This window comes from Notechis scutatus, chromosome 3, assembly GCF_049901735.1.
Source record: "Notechis scutatus isolate UNSWTSFEM ecotype Mainland chromosome 3, rNotScu1.2, whole genome shotgun sequence".
NCBI lineage: Eukaryota > Metazoa > Chordata > Lepidosauria > Squamata > Elapidae > Notechis > Notechis scutatus.
The window spans coordinates 70,498,391-70,516,736 of record NC_142011.1 but is presented as its reverse complement, the minus strand read 5'-3'; the positions used below and the strand labels follow the sequence as shown (position 1 = coordinate 70,516,736).

Below are 18,346 nucleotides of genomic sequence, written 5' to 3'. Positions count from 1 at the left end.
CCTCATAAGAAAAGAAGGAACAAGCCACAAATGTGCACACTAGTTTTTTTTTGTTAAAAGTTGGGACACTATTGAGTATCTATTTATAGTTCCATTGTAGTTTCAGTCCCTCATCTTTGTTTCTTCATGAATTTCTAATCTATATTTCAAGCCTTAGAAAGATGTAATATGCCGGTGAAACATGGACCCTAACCTCACAATCAATGCAAAAACTATGAGTGGTGCAAAGAGCCACAAAAAGATACATGCTCGGCAGTACAAGGCAGGATAGAAAGACCTGCCCGTGGATTAGAGAACAAATGAAAGTATACAATGTTATCAATAGAGTAAAAGAAATGAAATGGACATAAGATGGTCACATAGCAAGAAGAACTGAGGTCAGGACAGGTGGACCAAGGCAGTCACAGAATGGATCCCTCTTAATCAAAAGCATCCACAAGAGACCTAAAACAAGATCGATTGATGACATCAGCAAGTATTACGGGCCCAGTTGGCAAAAGAAGAGCTATGTAGAAGAGCAAACAAGAAGACTAAACAATAATTTCTGTAAATGAAAAGGGAAAGAGGATAACAACCAGCTTTATTTTTTAAAAAAGATAGTTCTTTAAGACATAATATTCAATATTTAGGGAAGGAGATAAAGAAAAAATAAAAATTTTAAAGAACAAGAAAGAAAGAAAGAAAGAAAGAAAGAAAGAAAGAAAGAAAGAAAGAAAGAAAGAAAGAAAGAAAGAAAGAAAGAAAGAAAGAAAGAAAGAAAGAAAGAAAGAAGGAAGGAAGGAAGGAAGGAAGGAAGGAAGGAAGGCAAGCAGGACTGGTTGTGCTATTATAATGGTATGTGGAAATGACCTTGGGAGACAGGGAGAAGAAATGCAGCCAAGGGACCAAATGAAAGGCAACTTTGTCTGGAGCAGGGAGATGGATGGGGCAAGCCCCTCAAAAGAGACCCTCCCTAGTTTTCTTGGGCTATAAAAGGGAAGAAGGGAGAAATGTACTTTCAGACTTGCAAGATTCTGTTAATGTAGCCTTACACTAAAGTAGAATTCACTGATATGGCCATCATGCTTCCTGTCTGATTAACCTTGCAAGGCTGACATCTAAGTTATTTTTTAACTGATGGTTCCTTGACCATGTTTCTCCTCCCAATCCCATTTCTACATGCCATTACAGCTATAGAGTTACTATACACTGTTAAGAGTTTTAAGAAACATCCCTGCTTCAACTTGTTCCTTGACATAGTTAATTTAATTTCCCTTTATAGACACTGAGTAGGATAGATGTTGTGCCACTAAATTGTTACTGTTCCACCGGACATTTATTTAAAAAGGTTAGGATATTATATGTCAGAGCACACTCAGTGAAGTTTCGATCAAGCACGCCAGGAGCATGATTGATTGGTTTCTCACTAATTCATTAGAAAATATTCCACAAGTTTAGATCCGTACATCACTCACATGCACTCTATACACGCACTTAAGGGGAAGGAAAGTAGAAAGAGAATATCCTTCTTTTCCCCATGTCATGTGGATGGAAGGTGGTTGGGAGATTCTGCAAAGCTCTAGTGGGAATTTCAGCTATTCCAAGCCATGCTTCTACCTAGGTAAGTTATAGATGTTTATGCTCACAAGTTTTCACACCTTGATCCAGCTTTGTAATTTTTGTACATACTTTAATGTGTCAGGGGGAAAAACTTTTTAATAATACCAGCCATGCAATCATAATATATTTAATGTTTTGACTCATCATCTCTAAAAGATACTAGTACAGTGTTGGTAAACCTTTTTGGCACCGAGTGCCAAAATGGGAGTGTGCGCATGTGTGTGTGTCCCAGAAACTGGAAGTGCAGCATGCATGTGCATGCTTGAAAGATGATCTTCTGGTTTCCGGTGCATGCATGCGCACCAGCCACCTGGTTTCCAGTTTCTGGCAGGCATGCATGCATGCAGGAAGATCAGCTGGCCAGTGCACATGCCTACACCAGAAACCAGAAGAGCAGCTGCCAGGTGCATGTTCACACTGAGAAGATGATCTTTGGGTTTCCGGCGCATGCATGGTCTTCATGTATGCATGCGCACCAGAAACCGGAAGATCATCTTTCCTGCATGCGCATGCACACTGGGTGGCTGCTTTTCCAGTTTCTGGCACTCCCTTGCGTGTGAAGACCAGCTGGCCAGTACACGGGAACCCAAAAGAGCAACGGGCGATGGCTCACGTGCCCGGAGAGATGGCTCTGTGTGCCACTTCTGGCACGTGTGGCATAGGTTCACCATCATGATACCAGTAGTTGGGTTAGATTGGATCCTTCCTTCCTTCCTTCCTTCTTCCCTCCCTCCCTCCTCCTCTCCTGCTGTGGTTGACAGTATTAAAATCCACTGAGAGATCAGGAAAACAAAGATGACTGTATCACCTCCATTGCTCTCTGCCACTGGTCATCAACAAATCTGACCAAGGCTGCTCTGTGCTGAATCCTGACCTGAAGCTCATTTGAAACGGATCTAGATAATCTGATTCCTCCAAGGACAAAGGTCATCATGAAGAATACCTTTCTACTGTATGTGATTGCTAGGAGGTGAAAATTATTTGATGGTACATAATCTATCATTATGAATGTTCTACACCAGGGGTGTCCAACCTTGGCAACTTTAAGACTTGTGGACTTCAACTCCCAGAATTCCTCAGCCAGCTTTGCTGGCTGAGGAATTCTGGGAGTTGAAGTCCACAAGTCTTAAAGTTGCCAAGGTTGGACACCCCTGTTCTACACCAATAGAACATAGCACAACTCTGGGAAATTATAGGATATTCAACTGATCACAGCAAAGTTTTGTATTCTTCCCATAAACTTTCATGTATCCATAGAAATCTGTGAAAAATTGGGGCTATATTTATATTTGAATTCTCTTAAATATCTTGGAATAATTATTATGGAAAAATGCTTTATTTGTAAATGCAATTATTTCAAATTGTGTATCTCATATTAATATTGAAATAAATATATGATTGAAATTCTCACTGAGTTTTCAGGGAAAGACAAAGGTTACAAATATTCCATGAATCATCCTTATTAGGTGTGCATGTTCTTAATAGAAAGGCAGAATAAAAACATCGGAATACCATTAAAACATGCTCTGTCATTACCATTCCCAATTGTCGTCTAGAATTTAGGATGTTCACAGCAATTTAAACACTCCTGACATAAGAAGATGCACAGCAAAATCCCTTGGATTATAACCTTAAACCTTTAAGGAAGGCTTTAGGGTTTTGCAGCCTATGTATAGAAACTTAAAGCAAAATGAATTCACCACAAGGGATTGTTTTTTTTTTAAATTGTCAGAGAATCACCAAATCCAAGAATGAAATTATTCTTTAGTAGATGTGAGGCATCCTGCTCAAGCAACTCTACCTTTACTGCTTCACTGACATCTCGAAGTGATGCTCCCTGTCTTGTTATCCTGCTAAGCAAAAGGAGCTTTAACATTCTGATAGGAAGGGATTTGCTAAATAAAGCTCAAATCCACCAGCTTCATTTCCAGTCAAAATATAGTGACAGTAGATACCAAGAGCACAAACAAAAGCAAGAGAATGTTCCATGCATTTCGGGCTTTTTTTCCCCCAGAAGTAAAAGAGGCTTTTCACATTCAGCCCCGACAGCTCAAGAATTGATTAGTGAAAAAAAATGACACACTTGGCTCTAAATCTATATAATGCATTTAAAACGAAGCCATGTGCTATACATCATGGACATGTTTATTGTATTCCTACCCTATTATTCAATTCAGCCCATTTAATATGTTGAATCTGATGCCTTTGGCCTTTTCGAGCATTCTGAATCTGAAGCATCTCATGTTTCACTTTGTGCACATTTTATTCACCATCGTATATATATATATGCATGCTGGAAGAAAAGGCTGACTTTCCTTTCTAGAACTTATGATAATCAAATCTGACAAATTACTATTTGACAGTAGTTATGATCATCCCTCTGTAACAATTAGCACCGACTTAACGATTTCCGAACAGACAATATTGTTATTTGTTTCCAATGGAAATTGTGAAAGTGTGAAAAATCAGCCCATGATAAAATCAGAGCAAAAGACAATAAATTTAGCCCTTATCAATTGGTATGCCTCTTGAAATGAATGTAAGATTATTACTACTTGGTTTTACCAAGTGAAAGAGAGAACAAGAGCACCCAAGAATAAACCTACAGGAGTTTTTGTAGTTTTGTTTGGCAATTTTCCTCGTAATTCTTCCACATGTTCTCTTCTGAATTCTTCTGAGAATTCAGAAATCTCAGCAAAATATTCATGCACTGTTCTCCTCTTCTTGTGATTTGTCTATTTCAGCAGGGCTGGTGATAAGTGACGAGGTCCCAGAAGATAAATCCAAATTGCTTCCATTCTCCTAACTGTAAACATTGCTAGAAGTTTCTTTCCAATGTACACCTGTTTTATACCAACCCTGCTTCCATACGCAACAATTTAATCAGGTATTACCGTCTTACATTGGTTTATCTTTTGTAGAGAATCTCAATGATGTCACTTTCGTGGAGTTCAATGTTACTGGTGAAAATAGTTCAGGATTCCTGTAGTACAATGTAGTATTAATCAGATGGTCCTACTAAATTCAATTGATTTCTGTTTTCAATGCTGGAATCAAACTCGACTATCCCTAATAAATAGCGACGGCATCTATTTGGTGGAGGGAACTATGGCTTCTCTGGATCATTGGTTCTCCTGTCAAGCTGCTCTTGTCTTACTGTTGTGGTCCACCGGAGGCCTGTGGAGCTTGCAGTAGAGTTGGACAGTGGAGAGGAACATGGGCCAGTCCTGGAGTCTGGAGAGGAGGAGGGATCTGCATATGACACAGAGATGGGGCCAGGGCCATCTGAGAGTTATGTGTGGACTTCGGAGCCTCCAGAATCTGACATCAGTAAGGCAGAGAAACAGGGGGAGCCTGTTCCCAGTGCGCACTTGCGCAGAGCTGCCAGAAGGCAAGAACAGTTAAGACAAAAGGGACATTTTAATGAAGGACTTTGGCTTTGTCAATCCTGGGCCTCAACAAGGGGAATTATTTTATGTATATCAGGGGTCCCCAACCACCGGGCCGCGGACTGGTACCGGTCCGTGGAGCACTCTGTACCGGGCCGCAAAGAAAAAAAATATGGCGGCTTTCTTCGCCTTCGGTGAATGCTGCTGGGATCAGGGATCAAGGACACAAATGAAAGAAGGGGAGGGAGGAAGCAACCAAAGCCTGTCCTGCTCTCCGGCTCAGCGGCTTCGGTTTCCTCCCGCCTCGTTCCTCTCTCAGTCGCTCTCTCGCTCCTCCACCAGCCCAGGAAGAAACTGCTTCAAAGAAGCCGGGGGTGGCTTTTCCTGTCGCCGCAGCTCCTCCGAAGCGCCCGTTCACCCCCACCCCGCCCGCCCGTGCGCGGTTCAATCCAGTGCTCCGTTCTGCCTGCCTGCCTGCCTTCGTTTCTGGTTGATTCGGAGCAGCTTCGCCTGAGAATAATAACTATTCGCCTCTTTTTATCAGCCGAAGCTGCTCCGAAACAACCAGAAACGCAGGCAGGCAGGCAGGCAGGCAGACCGGAGCACTGGATTGAACCACGGGTGGGCGGCGGGGTGGGGGTGAACGGGCGCTTCGGAGGAGGTGTGGCGACAGGAAAAGCCACCACCACCACCACCCCCGGCTTCTTTGAAGCAGTTTCTTCCTGGGCTGGATGTTAGAGGTCCATCGTAGCTCTGAATGATCCCTAAACAAGGACTACAGGAGCTTCCTAGGGCAAACACACTGACTAAATGCTCCTCATTCAATTCCTGTTTCCACCAAACAGAGATAAGAGAAACATCTGCATGAAATTTTGTAGCTACACAGCTGGGCAAGACCTAGAACTAAAGAGACTGCAGTCAGGTGTCTTTAATGATAGTTGTAGGGTAAACATAAAGTTTTGGGAATGGAAAATAGAATCCCCCCCCCCCGCCGCTGGTCCTTGAAAAAGTGTTTCTGCTTGAAACTGGTCCCTGGTACAAAAAAGGTTGGGGACCACTGATGTATATGAAAAGAAATATGATGTTAAGGAATGAATTCAAAATATACATTCTTATCCATCCTTGAAATGTCTTTATATTCTAAAAATGAGAAGATGTAGCCATGTGAAATTTATTCACTTTAAGGTTTGTATTAATTTTATATTGATATCATATGGGTATTGTTTCTTCTTTTTTCTTTCTTCACTGCTTCTCCACCCACATTTATTTTACCATTGTAATATTGGAAGTTTCTTAAGTGCATGGTCACTGATGTGTTACTTATTTTGTTGGTTATGTTTGAAAAATATTTTTTTAAAGAACTCTTTTTCATAAAAGTTAAACATATACAGTTGTTCCTAGTAATCATTGTTGCTCTTCTCTGAATCTGTTCTATTTCAGGTAGTCCTTGACATCTGTTTTAGTTTCAGGTAGTCCATTTCTTTAGTGACTATTTAAAGTTACAGTGCACTTAGCATTAGAAATTTTGGGCTGTAAGTACTTCTGAAAGTATGGTACCAAGGCCTTAACATGATACAGTCTGTACAAAGCAAGGAAAAATAAAGCTACTTTCTATACTGAAACTATACTGAATCTAACTTTTTTTTTTGCAACAACATTACTGTAATTTATATTTGCAGTCAATTGCTACCTGAAATAAGTAGTACCCTCTGCCTTATAGCTGTTCACTTGATTATTGTCCCATTTGAATTTGTGTCTATTATACCTCATTCAACTATTCTTATCTTCTAGAGCAGGGGTGTCAAACTCAATTTCATTGAGGGCTGCATCAGGGTTGCCTTTGACCTTGGGGGGGGCTGGGGTTGGTGTGGCCAAGGTGGGAATGGCCAACTCAATGTAACTCATGTCAGGGGCACTTGTAGTGGCCCGAGTGCTCTGCCAGCAAAAATGGGCTCCTGAGCTCCGTTTTGGCTGTGACGGCATCCTGCAACCTTCTGCCAGGAAAAATGGAGCTCGGGAGGGCCACACCCAGCCCTCCCAAGCTCCTTTTTTGTTAGCAGAAGCGCTGTGGGCCAGTCCTTTAGCACTCCGTGGGCCGCATCTAGCCCCAGTCTTGAGTTTGACACCCCTGTTCTAGAGTATAAAAGTAACCCCAATTTTGTGTCATCTTCAGACTGAATAAGCATTTGTTCTACTTCTTCATTTGAACATTCATTTAAAAAGGAATTGAAAAGTAGAGACCTATTTCTTGCTTCTCTCTAGAATGATGAACTATTAATGAGCTGGCATTGAGCAATGAGTCCTAAATTTCCATGCCATTCAGCCCACACAAAACTACTGTAGTTTGGTAATCAGAATGTCACAGATTACTGTAGCCTGCCAAGATTTACTTAAAACAAATCCATTCTGGCTTCTGGTAATTATTCTATTATTTTCAAGGTACTTAAACTGAACTTTATGAACTTCTCAAGAATCTTTAGTACCATACTCAAGAACTGATAGCCAATTGATTGAGTGGATGGGTTATTTTGCTCTTCACTATTTCTCCAGAATTTATCAAAGATAATAAATAAAGTTCCAGTAAGACCATCATATTCCCTCAATTCTGTAGAATGCAATTTATCAATTCAAAATTAACATTCCCAAACATATTTCTTCTTCCTTTCAGTATCACACTTGGTCTTCAGAAGTTCCTGAAAGAATAAATGCCCTCTTGTTGGAAAACAAATGAACCAAAATAGTTATTAAGATGTGCTACTTTTTTGTTAGTTAGTTGAAATTATTAATGTCTACAATTTCTTACTCTCTGACTTGCAGCATTGGCTTAAATAGATTGTCTTTACAATAAAAAATAAAAAATGCTGTGAAGCCATCTTTTTGAACCTGGGTCTGCACTCCCACCATAAATCTATAGGAATTCAGTTAATCTAAATTGCTTGGTTTCCAGAACCTGATAGACTACAATATAGCTGGTTTATCACATAATGTTACAACTTTAATAGCACAACTATAATGACGTGGGAAAATACCCGAACAAAGCTGAATACCATATACATACATACATACGTACATACATACATACATACATATACCTTCGCTGCATGCGATAAGGATTCCACAAATTAAAGACTGCTGTACAGAACAGGAAGTCATAAAAATGTCAGAGGATGTAGGAAGGAAATGACTACTTGACAACGAAGAGGACTTCCTTTCTTCTGAGTAAAGTAGACTGTTACTTAGGCATCTAGTAATATAGGAGGGCAATGGAGCATGTCAGATACAATTCCATGTGATGGAGTGTGAGTATAGCAGCAGCCTGCTATATTTTTGAGGGATCACACTGCTACCTTCTGCAGCTGCTACTTTAAAGATTCATAGACTGAAAGTACCTTTTTACTACTGCATGTTCTGAAGCACCTTTCTTGAATCAAAACTGAGTGTGAGCCAAATAAGTGAAATAGATATTAAATTTAAAAAATGTTTTCAAAATGGGTAAAGCCTCAGAGATCACAAAATTTATCATGGTTGATTTAATTAATTAAATTAATCACCTGACTCCAAGTGATTCTAGGCAGTTTTTTGTTTGTTTATCCCAAACCTCTGTGGATTTCTTCCCACAAGGCTTACGTCTCATCTGATCTGTTATCTTGAAAGATTTTATCAACTATGTTCTGAGGAGACTATTGGGAGATTCAAATAGTGCTTAAGGTACCATGCCGCTGTCCATTGACATGTGATGGTTCTCAAAAGCTTTCTGTGACTAATATAAAAAAAAGAGTTTATGAATACTGATTTATGATGCAATATCTGGGGCACTTATTGCAAAAATAAGCCATTGGTCTAAGCTACTTCCAATAGTCATTAGTTATTCTGTGAGGGGAAAATAGCAAAATAACTTTTCTGGAAAAGCTATGTATGTAATAGTGTAGATTGGATATCACATTGTTTGATTGAATGGAACTTTTGCACTTTCCAAAACACTTTTTAAAGACAAATAGCCTTGTCCACATAAAATACTGCAGAGGTGAAAAGAGAACAAGCTTTACTTACACTATTACTCACTATAGCTATGCCAAGATCCTGAACTTCTTATCTTTATGAGCACATATACTTTGTATTCCAGGAAGGCCAAACTTGGCATCTAAAGTGATCAAGCTCTACAGAGCCTATTTGTACTTAAATGCTGTTCTGGGTACTACTTGTCTTCTCTTCTGTTGTATTGCTGCTTCTGATCACAGCATCGGCTGCATATCTATATGCAACTTCCTCAAACAAAATTTCTATTTTATTCATGGCAGCAAGGTACAGTGTGAGTGGGCTGCACCCTGAAATTTCATCAACTTTTTTTTAAAAAATAGAATTAAAAATGAAGTGTTCTTAATTTTTTATAGCGTGCAATTTGACAATAGGACAGTGGTTTTTTTCATCTAAAATTTCTCTCAAATGGAAACACTTTGTACCTCTAACCTAAGAATTATATTTGATTTTAATTTTTTTAAAATGAGATTGACTCTATTATTAGGGGATTTGTGACCATGGTTTCATGTAGTCAATGACTTGCTGCTAAAGTGTGGGTCACAGGGGCAGAAATGTGGCTGCCCCCTTATTGTTTTCAAGAAACATTCAGTGCCAGTGTAGTTGGTTTCTGTTATGTAGAATTGGGTGGGAAGCTATCCTAGCCTTATGTCAATCATACAAATGATTGAATTTATATTTTAATTGCGTTGGCAGTAAATGCCTCATGTTCTGTAAAACCATTCCCACTGCTAGATAATAAAATTAAAATATGCCTGTTTAAAAACCTATTATACCTTTTCCCACCAGATGGTGCTATTAACCTATGATTGAATGCATGCTGTTCTGCATCATAAAGAGCAACAGGTGATCTTGGTTTTAAAATTATATTGATTGAGCAGTAAGTGGTATAACATGTAGACCAAGAACTGGGATTTTGCATAGTTTAAAGATTAATTGAGCACAATGACAATTCTGTACAATTCCACTGAAAAATAATCTACAACTGAGTTCCTGGATCTAACTTTCAGGTAAGTTGATATAGAACTGTGTTCAGCCTCAGCAATTTTAAGATATGTGGACTTCAGCTCCCCCAATTCTCCAACCAACATGCTAACTGGGGAGTTCTAGGAGTTGAAGTCCGTATATGTTAAAGTTGCTGAGGTAGAGAACCACTGTTATAGAGCTTTAGGCACAGAGTTATGAATCGGGAGATGCTCAACTTGAATATCTTTTATAAGTTGAAATTATTAATGGCTACAATTTCTTACTCTCTGACTTGCAGCATTGGCTTAAATAGATTGCCTTTACAAAAAAAAAAAAAAATGCTGTGAAGCCATCTTTTTGAACCTGGGTCTGCACTCCCACCATAAATCTATAGGAATTCAGTTAATCTAAATTGCTTGGTTTCCAGAACCTGATAGACTACAATATAGCTGGTTTATCACATAATGTATTATGTGAAAGCAGGAGTATTCTCTCTCTTTCCCTCCCTCCTTCTGTGTGTGTGTGTGTGTGTGTGTGTAGAAAACAGCCTGCCTTTGGGCACTTACCTTGTCACAAATGCTGTGCAATAACAACAGTAACACTAGCAAAATGTAAATGTTCATCTACCCAAAGGCAAACCTTGTTTCTACCTGTCTTTCCTTAATCTGCCCTCAAGGATATTTTCTACAACCCAAAACTTTTTTTTTAGGGCCAGGGGATAGTCTTTTAAACAAACCTTTTGTTCCCAGAGTGCCTAATACAGTTGCAGGCTTTTCAGCTTTTCTCAACCTTAGCAATTTAAAAAACTGTAGTCGTGGAGGCTGAGGAACACTACTCTTTTAAAGATATTAAAAACCACTCCTGTTCAGCATTTAAAATAAACTTTTTTTTAAAAAGAAAATTCAGTAAGGCAGAGAACAGGTAAGAACCAAGGAGAAATCCATACAAGAATAAAATAAATGTCTGGCCTGTTTTAAACGTTCAGAAGTGTTATATAAATCCTAGAAAGCCCATTTGTTGTGGTGATTAAGGCACCAGGCTAGAAACCAGGAAGTTATGAGTTCTAGTCTCAACGTAGGTACAAATCCTGATGGGTGACCTTGGGCCAGTCACATATTCTCAGCCCCAGGAATAGGCATTGGCAAAACACTGCTGAAAATCTTGCCAAGAAACTGTCTAGGCAGTCATTGGGAGTCAACATTGACTTGAAGGCATATATCTGGGGTTCCCAAACTTGGCAACTTTAAGACTTGTGGACTTCAACTCCCAGCTGGCTGGAGAATACTGGGAGCTGAAGTCCACAAGTCTTAAAGTTGCGAAGCTTGGAGACCTCTGGCATATACTGTCAGGACCAATGAGGCATTTGCTACTCTTAATGAATACCAAATTGGCATTCCTACTCTCAAGTAGGAAAGCTAATCCAATTGACACTGACTCTTACTTCTACCTTGACAACAGGGCACCTGAGGACAGCCAAGAAAGTAAAATGGATGACGAGGTATACCCAGTTGTGTCCTTCAACATTATCTGTCTGATGCTGCCTCTTAGGAATATCTACGATGATAAGATGAGTGTCAAGCATTGCTGCGATTGCAGGAGAAGAATGTCATGCTATTAAATATCAGTAGAATTGTGTTTCCATCAGAATGGAAAATGTGGAGAAAGATGGATCAGAGTTTTCTAAGGTGAGTAGAGTAAATAGCACTATTTTTTTTTTTAAAAAAAAAAACCTTTATATAAGTTCCCATCAGCTGATAACCTCCAAATGGGTTGGATCCGTTCCCATAATTCCAAACTCCTCTATGATTGATGGGGGATTCCACAAGTTGAAATCCAATTCCTTTTGAAGACACTAGTTTGGAGAAGCCTGTTTTATACAGTAGTTGTGCTACTGTAACTGTACAACTGGGTTTCTATTTATAATAATCATGTTTAAAGATATACTTACTTAGGGTCACTTAAGCTCAGAATGTTCCATTACTTCAAACTGCATGTCCACTAACCACAAACTGGCTTCACACAGCATATGAACTGAAATGTGGTTCAGAGTAGGTGAAGGGATGTAGACCTCTGACTGAGGGACAAATGAACAATTCATTACAGAGGGACTTTAAAAAGATATTAGTTCTGAGTAAGAGGAAAGTGTGAGAAAGAAAATCAAAACAACTTGGCCTTAATTTTGTTTGCTATAAGAGGAAGCGGAGAGAAATTTAGATTCACAATTCTATTTATTGTACTCTATAGTAAAAAAGAGAATTGTTAGGGTCCCTGCTGTGCCTTTTTTTTTTTAACCTTGCCAATCTTGGAAAGATGAAAATACACATGTAAAAAATGCTAGTGATGATTTGCTTTGCTGTTAAGGAGTAACTATTAGTATGATAGCTGCTCTGACCACAGAGGAAACAGAAATTGCAAAAGAAATCTGAAGTGTCTTTCCTATTGTTATGCAGTTGGTATAATGTCTATAATTAACCTCCATGAAATAGATATAATTTCTTTCCATCTTAACTGTACAAAACATTTTTTGCCAGCCTGGTAAGATGATAGAACAAGCGTAAGTGAATTTACTCAGTTACAAAGGTATTCTTTTCTGAGGACTGACTTACTAGTAAATGAGTGAAGTTACACTTTATGTACGTGTTCATTTACTTACTTGAATTTAGATTAATTTTGTACTTTCAAAGTTAGTCTTGTTTAGGGTATAGTCCTTATTCAGACTAAACACTAAATCAAAGTTATCTTTCTTATACAACACAACACACACACACCCTGGATAATGACACTCTAATTTGGTTTTGATTTTGCCATGATAGCTTATTATACATGACTACACATGTAGAAGTAGACACTGGTAACAATCACATTTAATATCTCCTGAAAAAGTAAACACATGCTGGCTTGCCATGTTGTATAAGTTTACCTCTTTGCATTAAACATAATGGGGTTTGATTTTGGTGTAGCATGTTGTGTGATTTGTTTTGATTCAGTGTTGTGCAAACGTTGGTTATGGAAAGGGGAAAGACCACAGTAGTCAGAACGATGCTGCAAAGTAAGTGGGATTTTATTCCATTTCTGGAGAGGTTATGATTTGCTTGTTTTGCTAGATTTTTGAAGATATTTGTCTGAGTGCCTCTAAATTCTACAAGTCAGAAGTAACTATAGACTTCTGTTTTGTCTAGATTTGTCTGGGAACCAGATTGAATTCTTTCAAGCTCAGTGCTGGTTTATTGAAAACCACAACAAAGTTGGCTTTCTCCCTTACAAAGCTGCACCATTGCAGAGTCTGTAAGATATTTTCTCACTGATAGGAACTCTGGCCTCATACCACTTCCTGGCTCTTTAGCTCAGAGCAACCCTTACCTATTGGCTTTGCTTGCCCTATATTCAGAATAACATACTTGAAAGGGATTTTGGAGGTCTTCTAGTCCAACCCCTTGCTCAGGCAGGAAACCCTATATTTCAGACAGATGATTGTCTAATCACTTACTGTTGGAACACTCACAACTTCTGAAGGCAAGTTGCTCTACTGATTAATTGTTCAAACTGTTAGGAAATCAGTTCTAGGTTGCTTCTCTCCTTGATTAGTTTCCACCCTTTACTTTTTGTCTTGCCTTCAGGTGTTTTGGAAAATAGATTGACCCCCTCTTCTTTGGGGTAGCTCCTTAGATATTGGAACATTGCTATCATGTCACTTGGTTCCTGATGGCTATTAATAGCTCTGTCTCCAAACCCCGCCATTCCGTGCAACCATGTTTCTAGTAAATGGGAAAACCATCTGGTTGGAATGGTACCAACGTGTACTTGTTTCACCCTAACTGTTCACTATGGTGTGTTTGTATGCAGAAAAAGGGAGGCTTTGCAACTGAGGCATTTTCCTACGGCAACTGTGCATATTTAATATTATTGTTTTAAATTTTGCAAATGATGGGACAAATACAAACAACAATATTGGCTAAAAATGCCAAATGTGGAAGGTGCTGGTAATTTATTTTATTCCTTTTGTGTGGAATGAAGCTGTGAGGATTTTCGTTGTAGCAGAACCAGGGATAAGTACTGATTGAATTATATTCTTGGCCTTGGATTCTTCCTCAGCCAGAAAGGGAAATGTTTGGCTCATGGTAGTCTAGATGTATTTTCAGTGTTCTGAGACTGTAAAAATAATCAATTTGGGATAAGGAAATGACTTTTAATTGTGCTATGCTATGGCATTTTGTATTATTTGCAGTTTTAATATCCATAGTATAAGAATATAGGTAATTTAGTTTCAAGTGAATGTATTTCTTATATTTGAATAAACATATAAAAACTAAGGTAGATTGAAGGAAGTTGGGTGCGTCGTGTCTGTTTACCTGAAAAGACCATCCAGAAAAGTCCAGACTAAATCATGCTTTCATTTATTCACTTCATATAAAAATCTCTTCAGAATGCATCTCAACACAATATATAATACTATAACAACATATATTGTGTGAAACTTTCAAACAATAAAATAACCACCTGGAACAATGCAGTGTTCAACAGACATATAAACCCATGTATCATGCACAGCTGTGCTATTTTCATCAACTAGTTAGTCACAAGTTGGACTGAAAGCCTGAAACATAGCTTTACAAAATCGGCACTGTATACATGCCTCACAAGCTTTGTTGGAAGAAGTTTCACAGCACAAGTATAGTATCGGTTCACATTTTGTCATAGAAACTCACATTGGCTGCTTTAAAAATTGGAAAATGACAGAAGGTTTTGTGGCATTGACTGGGCGTGTCCTTTTCCACATTCCAATCATTTCATTTCTGCTGAAATTCCTAAATCCTCACCAGTTACCTAACCCCGATTTCCAGAATCTAAATGAAAATGAAATCCAATGGGAGCCAATGCCTGAATGCCCTGTCTGGGTTCCATATGTCTCTTTCACTGTGCTCAGGTTCTTTCCATTTTACGCAGTACAAAAAAATTACAAGAAAGGCAACTCTCATTCAGAGTCTTCTACACAAATAACATCACCACTGACTGGCAATGTTAATTTATATAAATTAATACTTACAAAACATTACATTATATACAATACATAATAAATACACTGTTATAAACAGTACTGGACATATAATAGGTCAAGGCAAGTTGAGGAGAAGAAAAGGAGACTCAGCCTAGCGAACATGAAGAATGGAGGGGGGGGGGAGCACAGTAGGACCAAACACAAAAATTCCACTGAGTTTTGTTTTTTTTAAAGGGGAGATTGTCCACCATATTACAACATGTTGGTTTTTATCTGTTCTGCGTTGTCTAATGAATACAAAGCTACTTTATCCTGTGTAGAACAAAAGTCGAAAACAGTTGAATGGAAAACCATTTGTTCATGTGTGGCAAGTCACACAGGAGAAATGTAGATTTTTGTGGGGCTAATAAAGTGACCAGTGATGCAGTAATGCAAGGAGGGAGGGCACCCTGTTTTATTTAGTGAGTCAAAACAATTAAACTGCGGTAAAACACAAGTATTGCCCGTAGAGAGGAAGACTTTCTTCATTAAACAGGATTAATAATCATATAAAATATATATTGGTATCAAACAAGTTTTGTTGTGTATTTAGTAGGTGTCTCGAAAAGATGTGGAAGTGTTTATAAAAAAGGCACACAGGTCTGAGACAGGTGCACAAATTTGAAATGCAAAATTACGAAAGAGTATTTTGAGCTGTTGGACCGAACCAGATGTCAGAATCTATTAAGAATAGAAAATATGATGATTGTGTGTCATTCCCTAGCAGGCTTGTTCAGTAACAGCTCACATTGCCTCCCTATCACCAGGTTTATTTTGTTTTTGGCTGATACAACTTAAGCTGCAGTAGATATCACCTGTTAATTCCTGAGCAGTCATTACACACTCTGTAACCCTGGCTCCAATCTCGAGTAATTGGAAAGTCTTCTAGCCAATAACAGGTGCTGGCCTAACAGCTAGACTTTCAGGCTATAGCACACGAGACAATCTTCATGTGCATGAATAAAATCACCATGACGGATACTGTAATGTTAAGTATCAATCAGCGATGCATCTTTTGTCACAATCTCTATATTAGTGTCCTGCTGGGAATCCCTTTTTCCTGGGTCAATGACACAAAGTGTCTTGGTACTGCTGTAGTAATGGATACTGTCACTCTCTTTCTCAGGTCCGTCGGAGTCTTCCTCTTCAAGAGTAAGGTCAAACTGGAATTTCTCCATCAGGCCCTGACAGTCTTGGCTGCGTTCTTCGAGGGGAGGGGAAGGGCTCTGAGGGATCATACTTTGATACCAATTACGGTTGTCTTCCAGGGTATCCAAAATATCTTGAGCATCGGGCTGTACTAGGTCTGCCCAGGTCTCCCAAAGTGGATGAACAATATAATCAATGAATCCCACCTGCAATGCAAGTACAATCAATTTGTAATGAAATGTTATTTATACTCAATACTTATGAATTTTCTCTCAGCCTTACATTTTAAGCAACTAGAAACTATATTAGTATGTATTTATTATCTAACAAACCACTCAATTTTTTAAAAGAATAAAACAAAGTGAATACTAAAAACCATGAAAAACTAGATAGGGTCATATAATCTCTGCTGTTATGATATATGTAAAGAGGGACTGATCTAACCTGTCTAGAGGAGAATTGTCAAAACCAGAATGCTGATATTAAAGAAGAATATTGCTTTCTGTGCATTTGGGGAAATTTTGTTGGGCGTGGATCATTATGGCCAGATTTATTTATTTTATTTTATTTATTACTCAAATTTATATAGCTACTCATCTTACCAAAGGCAACTCTAGATGGCTCACAACCAATGGGTAAAATCACATTAAAAGCAAATATTATAAAAAAAGCAATACAACCCTACGTGAAGAAAGGATAAGAATAGCCAGCTTAACAATGGAGCTATCTAAGCACGGTCTTGGTTTCCCTGGGAGTCTCAGGCCTGACAACATAACTAAGTCTTGAGGGTGTTTGGAATATCAAAAGCAATGAAGCTAATCTAATTCCAGGGGGGAAATTATATTCCACGAGGCTGGCACCAAGGAAAGGAAGGCGCATTTCCTGGGGCCCACCAAATGAAGATCTGCAGCTGATAATATCTGCAGGACACTTTTCAGAAAAGATCTAATGGAGTGGGCTGGAGTGGTCCCTTGGACAGCCTGGCTCCAGGCCATGAATGGCTTTAAAGGTCAAAACCAGCACCCTGAATTGGACTTGGAAGCAAACTGGCAATCTACGCACTTGCAGAGCATGGATATAACATGCGCTGTTCTAGGAGTGCAGATAACTGTACCAGCTGAGGCTTCCGGGTTCTCTTCAAGGGCAATTATAGAGCACACTGAAATGGTCCAATCTGAAATGACTGAGGCATGGTTGGCTCAGATTTGTTTTCTTCAGGAAGCAATGCAGATAGGAAGCAGTGCATTAGCAAAGCTAAACAAAAGCATTCCTGACTGACTCCTGTTGCCACGATTCTTTCCAGATCAGTACCAAGAGCACCTGTATTTCCAAGAGCCCCCCTACAAATGCAGCTCTGCGTTGGCAGTCTTCAATCATAAAATGATAGTCTAACATTACAATCAAATGTCCAGTGGAGCTAACACTGATTTTTCCACCCATTATCTAAATCTCAGCATAAGCGAAAAAGGTCAAGGCTCTTTCTATCCTAGAATCAGATTAGACAAAGGCCAAATAACTTGCTTCGCCCTAAAAAGCACTCCTAACAACATTCATAAATTAAAAGCTGCCACTACTGTAGCAGCAAACATCTGCTCAGTAAGTTAGTTTTATTTTTTTAATCATGTCACACTGCTACTATATAATTTATAGCAGCAATTATATAAGAAACATCTGTATAGCAGTATTTGCATATGAAGAAACTACAAGGTGCTGTCAGTGGGAGCTATTTTTAATTATTAAGGTATTCAGAAGTAATGGAAATCGTGGCATCTGTTGCCTGCTTGAACTGAAATGAATTTTGGATGCCTTCCTCCTCCTCCGAGGAAGAACATAGAGGAGTTCTTAAGTTTCTGTTCCAAAATTAAAACTGGTTAGTAACTAATTTTTTAAGATATCAGGACTCGGGGGGAAAAGCTGTTAACAAGCCTGTCACATTTAAGAATATATTATGAAAGGACCTATTAACATTTAAATTACTCGGTATGATGTATAAATCAAAGACATCTAACTATACAATAAATGCTTATTGGACATGCTTACTATAACAATGCACCTCAATGAAAATTGCCATCTCACTAAACTGTTGGTATCTATATATATTTTTTAAAGGAGAAATATGACTCCTCCAAGTATCACTTAAACAAACAGTGTAGATAAAAATGCTGGTACACTA

The 18,346-nt window shown here is 38.7% G+C and overlaps 1 protein-coding gene across 4 annotated transcripts in view; it reads right to left on the bottom strand.

The window, feature by feature from the left end:
• Nucleotides 1–14,367: 14,367 nt before the first annotated feature.
• PDE4B (phosphodiesterase 4B) overlaps nucleotides 14,368–18,346 on the bottom strand; it is a 233,322-nt gene continuing 229,343 nt past the window's right edge. For all 4 annotated transcript variants that reach the window (XM_026665988.2, XM_026665990.2, XM_026665991.2 and 1 more), the window contains one exon: nucleotides 14,368–16,379. In XM_026665988.2, the coding sequence (XP_026521773.1) occupies nucleotides 16,014–16,379 (366 nt within the window). In that variant the 3' untranslated portion in view covers nucleotides 14,368–16,013. The remainder of the gene's footprint in view (nucleotides 16,380–18,346) is intronic.